Source organism: Colossoma macropomum, unplaced genomic scaffold (assembly GCF_904425465.1).
Source record: "Colossoma macropomum unplaced genomic scaffold, Colossoma_macropomum, whole genome shotgun sequence".
NCBI lineage: Eukaryota > Metazoa > Chordata > Actinopteri > Characiformes > Serrasalmidae > Colossoma > Colossoma macropomum.
This window is the reverse complement of record NW_023494802.1, coordinates 6,358,580-6,375,010: the sequence shown is the minus strand read 5'-3', so window position 1 is coordinate 6,375,010 and position 16,431 is coordinate 6,358,580. Positions and strand designations below refer to the sequence as shown.

Below are 16,431 nucleotides of genomic sequence, written 5' to 3'. Positions count from 1 at the left end.
GTGTGTCTGTGTTTGTGTGTCTGTGTTCGTGTGTGGCCTTTAATAAATGCCCTCAGCTCCCTTGAATACCTCTTTACATGCTCCACTGGGCTGTGTTCATGCTTATGGCTCTTCTGCTCCTGTACAGTGCGAGTCATTATGTAACCTGAGATACTAACACGTAATCCCACTCAATCTCAGTTTTTAACAGGCAGCTCTTTCTCATGTAATCCTCGATTGTTTGCTGGTCAGTCATGGTCCAAAGATTTGCCGTGATCGGACGTTCCGGTCTCCACTCTCCACTCCTGTGGATTACAGTGAGCAATAAACAGCAAGCGTGGCCAAAGTGCATGTTTACCGTACAAACTAACCGCTTTCTCAGCCCTTAACTACAAATACAGGCCTACAGTGCAGTTCAGCCAAGGGTAAATAGACTCTTTTCTGCCATTTAGCCTTCGTGATCATGAGAAATGTCTTAATCTATTCTTCTCTGAGTAGGGATTATCTTCCAGTCTTATAGTAAAGAGTCTCCCTGATGTTGATTTTTAGCCCTCTCATGGGTGAGCCAAGTGGTGAACGTCTATGCCTGCAGGGTGCTTTGGTGCTTAACAAATTATGCTTACATTTTAAAGGGGTAAAAGGTCGGTATCCTTCATTATTCTTGTATTTTATCGCTCTCTTCCTGAGGTCCCCTTATGAGGTTTTATGTACCAAAAACACTATTTTTTTCATGACCATTTTCCATCCTGTCTTATAACTAAACAGAATTTGTAGCTGTGCCTGTGTGACGAATATATGTAAATGAGCTCTGTTTTCATAGGCTGCAGTGCACTGTGCCTTATTCAAAAAGCAATCCAGACTGAAACAATCCTTATACCTGCAATGTTAATAGGCAGAGCTTAACTGCTGTAGGCTGAAAAGGTGGATATATGCAAATATGTTTGTTTTTGTGACATCACAAAAATGGAGAATTAAAAACAGGCTGTTTTAGCAGTTTTGTTTCCATATATTGACTTTACAGACTGTGAACAGTGCATTTTGAAACTTTAACAATGTGTACATAGTGCATCAAAACGTATTAAAAAGTGAAGAAAATTCATTTTTCCATGATATGGGCTCTTTAAAGGTTCAGGGTTAGAGGGTTAGGCTGTGTTTATTGCTTATCAGATAGAAGGGTTTATAGTAACATTGCTGTAATGGGGGCAGCATTAGGTAGTGGTTAAAATGACTAATGCACTGATTTCCTTTGTTTCCATATTTCTACAAAACTTGGACTTGTTTAGCCTAGGAGCTATTTTTAGACCAGCACTCTCTCTCTCTCTCTCTCTCTCTCTCTCTCTCTCTTTCCTCATCATCTCTTTCCCTCTCTCTGTCTTTCTCATAGAGGCCCACAGACTTGAAGTAGGAACAGGGAAAGAATAGATCTGGTCAGAAAATAATAGAATTGTTTATTGTCATTGTAAAATGTAGAGTTGTTTTTGAGTTTATTTTGTACACAGAAACATTGTAGAAGTGTTTGAGATTTGGCGGTGTTGTGCAGATGATCACTAAAGTTTGTCAACATGATTCTTATATTGACTCTCTCTCTCTCTCTCTCTCTCTCTCTCTCTCTCTCTCTCTCTCTCTCTCTCTCTCTCTCTTTCTCCCTCTCTCTCCCAGACACACAATAACTTGATAAGTTGATGATAGATGAGTTGGTGATTAAGGAGATGTAATTAGATAGGGTGGTCTTTCTCCCACACAAACAGACACTCTAATTTAGTCACTATAAAAGGAGGTCGGGCAGGTGAGGGGTGTGTATGTGTATGTATATATATATATATATATATATATATATATATATTTATATATATATTTATAAAATGTGTGTGTGTGTGTGTCTGTGTGTGTGGTCTGAGATGCATGTGTTGATCCGGTTTTTGGAGGATTTCTATGAGGGGAATATTCAGAAAAAAGGGAGTGTATGGGTGTGAACAAAAATGCTTGTTGACAAGAGAAAGGCTACTTATGAACTGTGCGTAGTGAGAGAGAGAGAAAAACAGAGAGAGAGAGAGAGCGAGAGAGAGAGTGATAAAATGAGACAGAGAGAGACACAAGATGACAAAGTGAGTGAAAATGAGATAGAAAGAAAGAGAGAGACAAAGACAGAAAGAGAGTTAAAGAGAGAGAGAAAGAGAGACAAAGAGAGAGTTACAGGACTGTACAAAAGTCTTAAGCACCTTAGAATTTGTTTAAAACTATTTATCTGGACAGCAAGTGTGTTTTTTTGCCAGCATATAACATTAGAATAATGTTACAAATAAAAACAGAGATGCAATAAAATGTAGCATGACGTTTTTTGTTGTTTTTTTAACACAGGCTAGATTCCTCTCATTGCACCTCAATCATTGTGTGGATTTGTTCAATTCCATCAGCAGCACCTGATTTACTGATAAACTAGGTTTTGCATGGTAACTGTAAATACTGAACTTCCTCAAGGAGGGCTTTGGAAATTGGCAAGCTCACACACTCACACACATCAAATCACAATGTACTGTTTATTTATGTATTTGTTTTGATTTAAATGTTTGTGTTTTCTGAAAAAACAAATGTTTTTGGCCCAGATAAATAGCTTTATATATAAATTTCTCTCTAAAGAGTTCTGCATAGTACTGGAAATTGAGAGGCTGAGAGAGTGAGAGAGAGAGAGTGAGAGAGAGAGAGAGAGTGTGAGAGAGAGAGAGAGAGAGAGAGAGAGAGAGAAATCCACAGCTGATAAAGCAGATTATGATCATGTGAACATAGGTCAAAACTGTTAAATGCTTCTAATCCCCCTCACTGTTTGTGCTCTTTCTATATGAATGATTTTATCAAATTGCTAAAGGTCAGAGTTGAAAACATATTTTGGACTTTTAATTGACTTGGACTTTAAAACCTTTTTAATTTGAGTGAACCTATACCTTAATTATGCCTGTTTTATTAAAACAAAATTATTAAAAATTCCATTTTGTCACTAAGAAAACAATCGTAACAGTACTGACACTCCGAATGTTTCATTAGTGACATTTTTAGCTAATTTTGAGCAGGACTCAAAAACGCTAGCCAGTACATGACTAGCAAACAAAGCTTTGAACAGTTGAACACACATAAAATCATAATATTTTTCATTAGAATGCAAAAAAGTTAAATTGCAGAAAATATGTGTTTCAGTAGGGACAATTCTTTATGTTACCTAATGATTTTTCAGACTTTGGGATTTACTTCAAAACAATGGACTCTAACTGCTCACCATGTGGCCATGATGGACAGGGATGCAGTCTCACTACCTGCTCTTAAATGCAGGGGTGTGGCTAAAATAAGGCTCTACTTAAGCCGCTTTTCCACTGCATGGTACCGGCTCGACTGGACTTGACTCGACTCTACTCACTTTTTTGGTTTTCCACTTGGCAATTCTGGTACCAGGTACTATTTTTGGTACCACCTCTGTCGAGGTTTCAAGCAAGCTGATAGGTCAGAGTAACAATGCTCTAGACGGCTACCGATAGGTTGGAGAGAATAGCTAAACACATATGCTAATGTTAGCTACCAGGTTAGCGTAGTCTCTTGCATTGCCTCTTTTAAACAACCAGAATCATCTTGTTGTCTGAACTCTGATGTAGTTTTTCCCAAAGTCTCCTGATTTTTTCAGCAGTATTTTGTCTTACTGACATCAGCCTCTTCTAAACAAAATTTGTCTTCTTCACATCAAGGCAGTTACATTTGGCATTGCTATGAGGACCAGCCACATTGAAGGGATACTATATGAGCAGTGGAAAACAAAGTAGCTGGTACCAAAAGCGAGTCGAGTCGTGTCGAGCCGAGTCGAGCTGGTCCATGCAGTGGGAAAGCGGCTTTACAGACCACACAACTGTGTGACATGAAAACGTGGGACAGCATTGACTTTTGAATATTTTTTTTTAATTAAACTCATGAAAATCTAAATCTTTTAACTTCACTTTAAAAACATTTTTAAAAACACTGATAAAAAGCAACAAAATGTTTATTTAAGTACTATTTTCACAGTGGTTAGGGTTTGGGACAGTACATACAATGACTTTGAATATATTTATCTTAATGCTATCTCAATTAATGCCTTGAGTTTAAATAAATCATAACATAACCATTGTGACTGTCTCAGGTGTGAATACTTTTTAATTTTTTTTTTTTACAGTGGACTGCTGTATGAATGAATTCAGTAGTTGGTGTGGTCTGGACACTAGGGTGCACTCATCATGAATTTTAATTTCATTTGCAGTCAAATTAACTGACAGTCTATTTTTTGGTTGATTAGCCTTTGTTTTTAATGAAGCTGAAGTTCACATTGGGTGGGCTAAATGAAAATATTAAACACACTAGCACATTTCCAATGAGCCTCCCACCCCCCCACCCCCTGAGTGACTGCTTTGGGACCAAATTACGTTATATCTACAAATGGGCAGTCTAATCATAGTTTCAGACAGAAAATGTTGGACAAGCTTTTGTCATTCTCTAAAAAAGTAATTATAGCTACAGTTCATAACCAAAAGGTCTATTTTACTATTCCAACCTGTGTTTTTTTTTACAGTTCAGCCCCTGTTTAGAAGTGTCTTTTGAGTTGAACTGTTGTTTCTGTCCAGGCTAATCAACAGTATGATAAAGAGATGGCTGATAGATATTAGGTTGAAAAACGCTGCAGTATTCCTGCAGTCATGGTTTAAATGGCTGGTCCGTTCCCGGATGATAAACACTCAGTGTCCTGAAGCGCCCGGCTTTATAGCACTTATCATTCATCATGACTGGATTGCCTAATTGCCTAATAATGTTTCCTCGTTGACCGTCTGGCCTTTGTTTACGTTCAGTATTTTCTCAGACAAGGAGATTTTTCAACGCAGCACAATGAGTTCATATTGTTTATTTTGTGTCTATGGTAACACAAACAATTTGACATCTGATGCTTTGTTATGGAAAGTGTTGTTTATTCATAGAAGAGTTTTTAAAGAGGTCATGGTACATATCGTAGAGTTTTAACAGTGGAGCATATGCAATGAGTGTTTAAGGGGGTCATGTATGATAAGCAGCATCTTATCTTTACTCCTTTGTTTTGCGGATAAAACAATAGCTACATTGTGTGTGTATGTGTGTCAGTATAACACCAGCTTTTGTCCTGCATTCTGTCCATCACAGCTTAAAGGGGAACTCCAAAGAATTTTTTAACATTTCTGCATAATTGAGTGGTTACGATGTCAAACAAAGTCAGTCAGAGTGGTTCGAAATGCACCGTGCTTGAGAAAGTTTCCAAGTCAGGATTGTTCACAGTGGTGATAGGAACCAGATGTCTGAGGTTTCTAACGTCTCTAAAACTACACCACAGAAAGCTTTTACATTAAATAGTTAGGAATACTCTGCCAGATGCGTTTGACATTATTTCATGATAGTTGTGACATAAGAAGTAAAACTGCAAGACAAAAACTTTTAATCCATTCATGGTGGTGTAGGGTGTTGTACAGTAACATAATATGGAGCATAAGGATACTTATTTATTCAGATCTGTCACTATTTTATCATCATCATTACATGTAACACTCTGAGGACACGTGGTATTTTTGGATAGTAACCAGTTCCTATCACCACTACTGTAAAGAAATCAGTAGAAATCAGTCAGTCAGTTCTTCTACAATGAACCATTTCACATCAAACCACCCTGAATGACTTTGTTTACCTCTCAAAATTTCCCTGTCATATTTAATTGAGAACTACTCCAGCCCCCACATAAACAAATAAAACATACATCTCTGACCAAATATGTGCTGCAGACAGATTCACTTGTAGATTCACTTATATTGCAACCCAGATTGTGTGTGTGTGTGTGTGTGTGTGTGTGTGTGTGTGTGTGTGTGTCTTCCTCACAGTGATATCAGCTGAAACAGGTCTGCTGGTGCCCAGCAACACAATCTGCACTGTCAGCACACACACACACACACACACACAAACACACACACACACAAAAAGAGAGAGGATGTGGCAGAGAGAGGCGAAGAGAAAGAGGCAGAGCGAGAGAGAAAGAGAAGATGAGGTAGATATGGACAGAGAGAAAGAGAGAGGCAAAGGTAAAAGGAAAGGGGGAGAAATAGAGAGAGAGAGAGGGAGTGAGTGTGACAGATAGATAGGGATAGACAGAGACAGAGATACAAGGAGAGAAGAGGGAGAGAGAGATGTCGAGAAAGAGACAGAGGGAAAGGGAAAGGGAATGGAGAGAGAGAGAGAGAGAGTGATTCATCTCTGTTTTCAGCACTCACTGCGCTTTTTCTATGTAGATGGGCTGAACTCTTGTCTAAGCATCAACAAGGCACATCGCTGCTGTTAATGCCTTCACACATTCTGGTCAGATATTTAGTTCTTAGTAAGTATATTATTAGTAAAATTCAAAAGCAATGCCCTCTTCACCCCCGGGCATGTCTATGTTGGGGTTAGTGAAATGGATCAGCATGTGGAACTGGAGCTTACTCCCTTGTGTGCATGTGTTTTTTTGCCAGTGTTAATCTTCAATAAACTATTATATTTTCTTAAATTGCAAAAGATTAAATGTAAGGATGTTAGTATCTTAGCCATAAAACCACATAACTGCCCTGGCTCAGTGTTAATGGTGGTATCACAGAGCTATCACAGTACAGAGGGCATCCCACTTAAGAGATTTTATACAGTTCCTTTTCCCGTATGCTAATATCACTGCTGCTCACACATGCAGACTTATGGACATGCATTAACTCTCTTGTGAATAGGTGTGTGTGCATGAGCATATTTTTATCTTCTGGAGCACAAAATGAGCATTGTATTAATGTGTGTGTATGTGTGTGTAGTCCAGCTGCCTCCTATCCATTTTCCCTCAGTTAAGCCTTCAGAAAGGATCAATATCTTCTTCTCAATAATGACAACCAAAGAATCTCTCTTTGCTGTTGTCAGGAGAAAACCTTGTACCTCCATTTTTGACGTTTTTCAGTTTTTGACATAGTTTGAAAATGCCTGCTGCCCTTTACATTGTATATAAATTTAATAATGAATGGACTAAAAGAAATGACCCAAAATGAAGTCTAGTTCCATTCACTTACATTAAAAGTAAAGGTTTTTTCCTTCTCCTGTCAAGTTACCATTTTGGATATACAAGGATTTCTTCCGACAACAGTGATATATATATACGTACACACACACGCATATCTAAAGGCTCAGATTAAGGAGCATTACAAGCAGAAACTGTTTAGATTTCCTTTTTTTTTTTGAAAACTTCAGCTGCCCTTTTTTATACTCTTCTTCTATTTTTTGTAGATCATCTTTCCTCAGATCCTCAGTCAGCCACCTATACGAGCCCATGGCTGGTTAGTTTAAGCACAACACCTTGAGCAGTTTGTGGGGTCACATAATTTATTATGCTCTGAAACTGTCCACATCTAACTTGGATTGAGGCTTAATAAGTCAAGTAAGCTCTGAGAAAAAAATAAACCTAGTGGATCAACGGAAAGGTTCTCTAAACCTTTACACAAAGTTTATGTTTTAGTTTTTTCCAATATCAAATTCAGCAAATAGACTGCACATTAAGATGTGGAGAAAAGAGTCATATTTAGGTTTGTTTCTTGTTCCTATTAACTTCTTTCCACTTAGAAAATCAACAAACACAGAATTAGAGCGGGTGCCTGAAGTTTTGCATGCATGTATAGACATATGAGGGGTTTTTCATAGCTTCTTTAGTCAATGCAGCAGACCATAACAACTCAAAAACCATTTGAATGTTTAAGTGCTTCTTTGCCTGGTTAAATGGTTCTTGACTATTAAGGAGAACCTATTGTACATAGTTCTTTAAAAATCCTTTAAAACTGGTTCTGTACAGCATCAAAAATGGTTCCACTCTTATTAGAAGTCAGAGAACGTTTTTTGGAACTACACAGAGCCCATTGCGCTAAGAGTGTCGCAATAAGTAGTTTACATTAAATCCAGACCATTTCATGTTGCTCCTCAGGTAAAGAAGAATCAGCAGGCCGTGGTGGGCTTCCTAGAGGCAAACCGGATCAGTTTTGAGGAAGTGGACATCACCATGCAGGAGGAGCAGAGACTGTGGATGTACCAGAACATTCCGCCAGAGAAGCGGCCAGAGAAGGGCAACCCACTGCCCCCTCAGATCTTTAATGGAGCAGAATACTGCGGGGTGAGTGGATTTCACACAGGAGATCATGCACTCATTGATACTCATCAATAAATCTTATCAGAGACCTAACAATACACTACATGTCACTTTTTAAAATTTTCATTCTTTTACACAATTTGGCAGCTGCGCTTTATATTGTGTGAACAGTTCATAATGAATGGACCAATAGAAATGATCCAGAGTTACTTGGAGCAAATCTTGTAATGTTAATGTGCATTAAACTCAATATCAGTTTGCAAAGGGTCAAGCATCCTAAGGATCTTAAGTTCTGATTAAGTGAATGTGTGAACATATGTGAAACTGAGAATTGGACTCCACCAATTCATTAACAGTTGTTGTTTGGAAAATGTGTGATTATTAGAGATTTGTTAATATATTGTTTCTGTCCAGTGAAGAACAAGGATCTTCAAAACGATAACTTTACAGGGAGGGAGCAGAAAATTTCTTCACTCCTAATGTAATTTAATGTAAAGAGTTTTTATTCTAAGCAGTTTTGAAGCATTTCTATTGGTCCATTCATCATTCAATTTTTACACAATGTAAAGGACAGCTGAAAATGCTCAAATGATACAAAAAAATAAAAATCGCAGAAAATGGAAATACCTTTTTTTGACAGCAACGATATATAGCTAAACTTCCTTTATCAATTAGTAATTAAGAAATATGCATATGTGACAGTTTTATTAGTGAGAGAATTGAAAGATCAGAGTAGCTAATGAATCAGTCATAGAACAGATCTGACGGGACACTTATTGAAGATCAATATCAGAAGTGTTTTTGAACGTATCAATAACCTGTTAATGAGGATAGTTTACTAGACATTAGAACTTCATCAAACAATGAATTTCCTTTCTAATTGTAAGCCAGTGCTGACAGATCTTGGTCTTTCAGGAGTATGTTTTGATTAGAGGTACTGCAGAGATCTACTCTATGGGACTTATTGAATTTCCACTCTGTTTTTGAGCCAGTGACATGCTAGTGTGGTTTTTGTGATCCTTACCAATCACATGATCAGACATGGTATTTCCTTCCTCTGGTTGTGGTGTAAATTTTCCAACCTCTGTTTTGACCAACCGGTCAGTGTTTGTTCAGTGTTGTGAAGTTTCCATTAGCTCTTGCAAACAGTTACACCCTCCCCACCCCCCACACTTATAAACATGCATTTGTTTTCATATGGATCTTTCTACTCAATTGAAAAAAAACACATTTTGGACTTTTAACTGACTTGAACTTTAGACTAAAATCCTTTAGCTCAGAGTGACCCTATACCTTAATTATATTTTATTTTATTAAAAGAAATGATTCACTGTTCCATTTTGTCACTAACAATGTAATTATAATGTCTCCAAAACTCTGCCGAGTGTTTCAGTAGTGACTGTTTCAGCAGCGACAATTTGAGAAGAACTCAAAAACACTAGCCAGTACATGACTAGCAAACACAGCACTGAACAGTTGAACACACACAAAATCATGATATTTTTCCCAAACCCAAACAAAGGTCACTAAATTGCAGAAAATATGTGTTTTGGTAGTGACAATTCTTAATTCACTTAAGAATTAAAATTCAATTCAAACTGATTTTCAGTTTTTAGGACACATTTTCTTCAAAACAATGGGATCTAACTGTTCTTCATGTGGCAATATGTAACACCTATATATGATTGTATGAGTATTTATATGTAATAACATGTCCCATATGTACTGCATATTGGTTGGCCATCAGACAAAAACTTTGTATCTCCAAAAAAGTAACCTTTCAGGAGAACTTTTCTTGACTTATAATAGAAGAAATATTTAATATATAATATAATATATATTTTATTTTTATATATATAAAAATACTTTATTCCAAGCAATTTATATTGGTCCCTTCATCATAAAACTTTTGTGCAGTGTAAATAACAGTTAGTACTTTCAGATTATACCAAAAATGAAAAACAACAAAAATTGAGATACAAGATTTTGTTCCAACAACTACAATCTGCCAGAATGTTAAAACCACCTCCTTGTTTCTACGCTCATTGTCCATTTTATCAGCTCCACTTACTATATAGGTGCACTTTGTAGTTGAGACTGTACAGACTGTAGTCCATCTGTTTCTCTGCATACCTTGTTAGCCTCCTTTCACCCACCATACATCAATGGTCAGGACCCCCACAGAGCAGATATTAGTCAAATCTCTTGAAAAGTCGGAGACCACATCGACTGATCAGTTCCATTTAAACCTGGAAATAAACAACAGAAAAGTTAATGGCCTACACTACAGGGCTTGGAGAAGAATTTTAAAAGACTAAAGTCTGACTCACATCAGTAGTCACAGAGTTTTTAGTCACAGACTATGATTTTGCAAAGACTGGTGATTTAGCAGGGTCATTATTGCATGAGACAAGACAAAAAATTATGATAACATTAAAATTATGATTTTATGTCTAGACAAGAAAAAGACTGACTTCACACAGCTGTCCTGCCCACCTCAAACCAAACGATCAAGATAACAGGAGCATGTCACAACTCTACCAAGCTCTAATGATATTATTGCACTATTGGAAATTTGTCTGCGACAGTGAAATTGCATAAAAAAATCGTTTTATGTAAGGCTGGCATTAGCATAAGCTTAATCTCAAATTGTACCCTAATATTAACCACAGTATTGATAAACAAACCGTTTTCCTCTTTCAATTAAAAAAATGAGACTTGAAGCTTGTTTTGTTGATTCTGTAGGCCCTGTTTTCTGTTTTTTCCTGGTTTTCCTTCAAAATCAGGACATTTCCTGATTGTCCTGAAAATGTACATGTGTTGTGTTTCTGTGAGTCTTCAGCTGGATTAATGATTAGAATGAGAGTGTAGTCAGTAGGTGAGTTTGGTCTTTGTACCAGCAATAAGCATTACATTGTCCTCTGACCTGCGATTTAAAACCTTCTCCTCACATGGATCAGTGTGTGTTTATAACATTGTCAGTGTTTGTGATCTAATGGCAGCGTTAGCTGGATTTTGCATCGCAAACCCCATAATCTCAGTGTAATCCATATCCTAGAGCTCCGCTTCTCAGAGTATTTGGCTGTTTAAAACTTCTTACTCTGTTTCCCTCAGGGATGGGCAATATCACTGATTCTTTGATCAAAAACCAGTACCAATACTCTTAAATGTCTTGCTATGCACAAAAAACAGGTACAGTTATGATTTCTACCGTGAGATTTGGTAAAATTTACATTTTTAAAAATTATTACCCTGTTACTGACCCCAACATTTCAAAGGATGCTTTACTTTCTTTCTGTATGAGCACTAGTGGGAGAGAACGAAAGGGAAAGTAGTATTGGCATCGTTCGTAGTAGAGGTCTGCACTGGACCCGCAGGACCTGCCCCAATATCTTGTGGCGCGGGACTAGTTTTAAGTATTGTGCATGGGGGCAGGCGGTAAACCAGCCCACTATAGGCAGGAGTGGGCAAAAGCATGCAGGAAGAGAAATCCCACAAATTAGTGAAGAGCCTAAATAAAGTACAACAATCACTAAATCATTAATAAAAGCAATATAAAATGAAAAACAGTAAAACAATTAAAATAAATTATGTCATTCTATAGAATTGCGAAGCAACCGATCACGTGAACAACATGAAAATTCTTGTAGCTTACAGAGACGGCAGAGCCTTCAGCCCGACAGCCACAGCTGCCGAGCCCAGGAAAACACCAAAAATAACTGTTCTGTGGTTTAATTCCTGCTTTGTGTTTACTGGAAATAAATAATGTGTTTCAGCAGAGAATAGTGTATTTGTGAGTAGACTGTGTCACATATTAGATGTCAGTTCACTTTGATGGGAATGCGGGGGGCGGGAGCAGGCCAAAATGCTTCGGTTGCGTGCGGGAGCGGGACAAATGATACCGATTTTTTGTGGGAGTGGGCAGGAGTGGATGAAATCTTGTGTGAGCGGGACTGAAAAAGGGCGCAGACCTCTAGTTTGTAGCAGTCATTTTTTCTTCCTCAATATCAAAACCAATTTGCATGCATAATTATTTTAATTATAGCTAAAGTGGAAGATTTGGTATCAACATTTTTATGTATGAGTCAGTTCTCAAAAGGAAACATCTGGATCAGCTGTATCCAGGTCCCTACTTTCCTTATGGTGTGCCTCACTGTTTGGACACACACACACACATGCACACACACATACACACGCACACATACATTTTCTAAATCGCTTATCCTTTTGGGTTGCGGGGGGGAGCTGGAGCCTATCCCAGCAGTCATTGGGAGGAAGGCAGGAAACGCCCTGGACAGGTCGCCAGTCCCTCTCAGGGCAGGCAGGCTTTTTGACCAATGACACAAAAAGTATAAACATATCAGAACGCTAAACCATCACAACTTTTGTTTAATGTTAAATTGTGTTCTTTCAGGATTATGAAGACTTCTTCCAATCTAAAGAAACCAACACAGTGTTTTCGTTTCTTCGCCTCAACTCTCAACCCTCAGTGAAGGTACAGAAAACAAACTACACATACATTTACTCACTGTATTCACACAATATTCTGTTTTTTAATCATTATCTTGACACTGGTCTTCATAACACAAATATTGCAGAAGTTTGAAATATGCAAATGAGCACTTTAACCAATCGCAGTAGACCTCTGAAGTTGTGTCATGATTTAATAGCCACTGTCATGCCCGTATTAGGAACTCAGGGTCTCAGCAATTTTGCTCTATAGGCAAAATGAATGATTTCTGCTATCACACCAACTTACCAAAATACCCCACACAGGCAAGTAAGATTTGTTAAATGTAGTAGGTCAGTTGCTTGGCCAGAAGTGCTATAATAGTGCTGAAGTATAGCAGAAGACTTTCATGAGATGTCGTTTCAAGTATTTCTGTCAGTATTCTCTACAAAAACGTAGACAGATCTTTAACCATGTCATGTTTCTCTCATGATTCATGTGCTGGATGTTTATTCATGTTTCAGGGATTTATTGTCTTAAACAAACTCCGCTAGTTCAGCAGGAGAACCCAATGCTAAACAATTTAAAAATAAATGGAAAGTGACTCAGTGTCCTCTCTGTGCATGAGCGACGGATTTGAAGCTCCAAGGCTAATAATACTTTGTGCTGTCATAGCGAATGTAGCTGTAAAGGCAATTATCAGCAGAATTTAATTTCCCAGAATGCATGCCCATAGCCTGGCTCTGTGCTCGGGAATAATCTGATTATCTGTCCCTGGAGAAATGTAAAGCCACACAGCACGCCAGCGTCATTTAACTATTCAGTGTGACAGTGTAGATCCAGTATGTCATTTGAACATATATTTGCCTCTGGACATTTCAAACACACATAGCTTATGAAGCTATGACAGCAAACTACAGAGTAAGTAGTAGATTGAATAGAGATGGCTTAAATTTACCCAGTTTCCACTTACCCTATATGTAGTCGATCATCCAAGACATGCTTGGAGACCAGATTTTGCTTCTTTTGTTTAAAACTGGAACTAGAAGGCTAATGTTGCTAACAAAGTCACCCAAATAGCCCAGCTTGTTTCTGTAAAAATACATCACCAAAACTTCTCTTAATCTGCTCAAATCCTATATAGGTCTTCATTAAGGTGGTGCAAGCTAGAGCCTGACCGATAAATTGGTGCGATGATATCATCGGACGATATCAGCTTGCTGCAGAAAAATCAATGCTATTTATTGATGTTTATAACAGCCAATAAATGGCATTTAAAAAAGAAAGAGAATGATGAAGACAGGTCTTTCAGCCATGTTATGAGTGTTTTCGTTACGTAGTTTGTCCATCAGGGGGCGCTCTGAAACGGCAACTCTCAAGTTTTTGAGAAAGGCAAACATCCCAATTAGCCTACATTTAATAACATGGCCATTGAGTGATGTAGGCTAAGCTGTTGATAAAGTTCGTAGATTTATTTATGAAAATGTTTGTCGGTTCTAGTGAGTAAACAGACAACTGTCCTATCTTTTCTCCCTAGCTTGTCAAAATTTTTGACAACATCACATACAGCAGTTTATAATGCTGTTCATTGCTGAAGCAGGTTACCCGCAAAGCTAGCTACTGCTGTGTTTATCAGTGGAATAGAAATAATGTTAATGAGCGGTTAAACTATAGCATTTAACTTATTTTGACGATGAACGATGAGGGTGAAGTCAGCTTTTTATTTGCCAGAATTTTCCCATTCCACCTTAAATCGTGCAGCAGTTACATTCCGGGGCCTCGTGCTGTTTACATTGTCTGAGCAAGGTTGTCACAATGTTGTCACAACTTAAGTATTATGTAACGTTGGTTACGTCTGGTATTATGACCACAGTTTGCAACTTAGCAAAATTCCACACGGTTCCATGCACAACATAATGGAACTCATGAAGATTCTAGGAAGTTGTGACAATGTTGCCACTATGTTGTCACAGTGTTGTCAGATAATGTTGTCACAACTTTCTGAGGAATTACATATAAACGTTGTGACAATGTCATGGGCACCAAAGAATAGGCTGTCACAACGTAGTCACAATGTCTGCTGGATCGGTCTGTGAGGAATGAAGGAGATCCTTTTGCCTTTGAAGACACTCAGCCCGTTTGTGCTTCATCTCATGTGGATTTTCATCTCCAAAATCAGCTTGGACTGAGTTGCTGCGATCTGAGCTGTGAAGGAGAGTTTTAGCTCCTGAAATGAAATGGTGAAACTCCATGTTCTCGTCCATTCTCTTAGATGCTCCGCCTGTCTTTTTAGGCAGCAAGAGCTATTTGGTGACATTTCCCCAAAAAATCGTGTTGTGTCTCGTGTGTACAGTTTTTATGAGAAAAAATCATGCTTGAATATTAAGCATTTTAGTGTCATTTTTTTGCATCATATTTGTTGTGTAATGGCCTTAACATGCCATGTTCAGGTGCTTCAGATGATTAATCTGGTTTTTCATTAAATTCTTTAAACGATTGTAGAACAGATGTTTATTTGTGCTCGTAACACAGTGTGAAATCCCAAAGCTGCAAGTTTCTTTTTAAACTGCATTGCATCATGTTATCTTGGTGAGGACTCTTACATCTACACATAACAAGTGTTGGGGAAAATCTTAGTTCATGTTATGTATTTCTGAAGAAGAAGAAAAAAAAGAATATCAGCCAATATATCGGATATCTCTGATTTTTAAATCCTCAAATATCAAAATCGGTATCTGTCTTAAAAATCCTTTATCGGTCAGGCTTTAGTGCAGATGGGTTTAGAGCTCAGTATGGCTTAATATGAATTATAAAATAAACAAAATTTCACTGCTACACATGGCCATCTCAGACACCAGGTCTGGTGTTTATAAAGCAGAGCTCCTACATCTGAGATGGTTTCTGAATACAAATATCTTGACCTGGATAAGTGGGTTGAAAGACAATTCGGTGATGTTTTTTACTGAAACAATTATTGTTATTTGGGTGACTATTGAGTTCTAGTGTTTGTGCATAATATTAGCCTCAATGCTCAAATTCTAAACTGAGGAAGCACTCCAAACATATCGCGGCTGAACAGCTACATCTGGGGAAAGCTGAAAATTGTGCGCTAAACCATTCATAATGGGGTTACATCCTGGAAAAATGCATTTTCCTTGTTTTTTAGATAAAAAGGTTTGAATGCAAACACTGTTAGTTTCAAAATCCCTCTGCAGTCCATTTAGTCAAAATATTTCAGCTAAACTGCAAAAGCAGCCTGTTTTGAATTCATCGTGGCTGTGATGTCACAAACCCCTACCCATTTATATTGAAGTAATAAAGAGTGTTGTTACTGGAACACTGTGTTATTACTGGAGTGGACGCTGTGGGAAAATGATTAAAAGTCGCGCTGTTCCTGGCTGTTCGGAAGAAAACGGATTATTGTATCTTTCAAAAGGACCTATAAATCCGAAAAAAGAGTGGTTGAAGTTCATTTACATATTGTAGTTCATAACATCACTCTAAAAAAGACATAGTAACAAAAAAACGTGTTTAAGAGAGGATGAAAAATGGTTGTGTTAAAATGAATTAGGACAATACAAATGTGGGGTATGGGCCTTTAAATGCACTGTATCATACTCTTTAATTCTGTAACTCTGGCTTCTACAGGATTCTGAATCCTAGGCTATAAACATTCCCTTGACTGAAGCACTGTGGCGCTGTTTCGTGATGTATCTTTCTTCCTGGGAGCGTGAAGCCCTTACTGCCAGCCATGCTTATGCCAAACACCAAAACCTGCTGCCCACCAGCCCCCCCACACACTCAGAGGATTAAAGAGACCTTTCCTTGACAGTTA

At 37.9% G+C, this 16,431-nt stretch overlaps 2 protein-coding genes across 2 annotated transcripts in view; one reads left to right on the top strand and one right to left on the bottom strand.

The window, feature by feature from the left end:
• Positions 1–222, bottom strand: part of lca5 (lebercilin LCA5) — a 25,168-nt gene extending 24,946 nt beyond the window's left edge. The window contains exon 1 of the mRNA XM_036590774.1: positions 70–222. Within this exon, the coding sequence (XP_036446667.1) occupies positions 70–137 (68 nt within the window). The 5' untranslated portion in view covers positions 138–222. The remainder of the gene's footprint in view (positions 1–69) is intronic.
• sh3bgrl2 (SH3 domain binding glutamate-rich protein like 2) overlaps positions 1–16,431 on the top strand; it is an 18,213-nt gene extending 1,782 nt beyond the window's left edge. Inside the window, exons 2-4 of the mRNA XM_036590776.1 lie at positions 7,985–8,170; positions 12,561–12,641; positions 16,245–16,431. Coding sequence (XP_036446669.1) covers positions 7,985–8,170; positions 12,561–12,641; positions 16,245–16,259 — 282 coding nt within the window. The 3' untranslated portion in view covers positions 16,260–16,431. The remainder of the gene's footprint in view (positions 1–7,984; positions 8,171–12,560; positions 12,642–16,244) is intronic.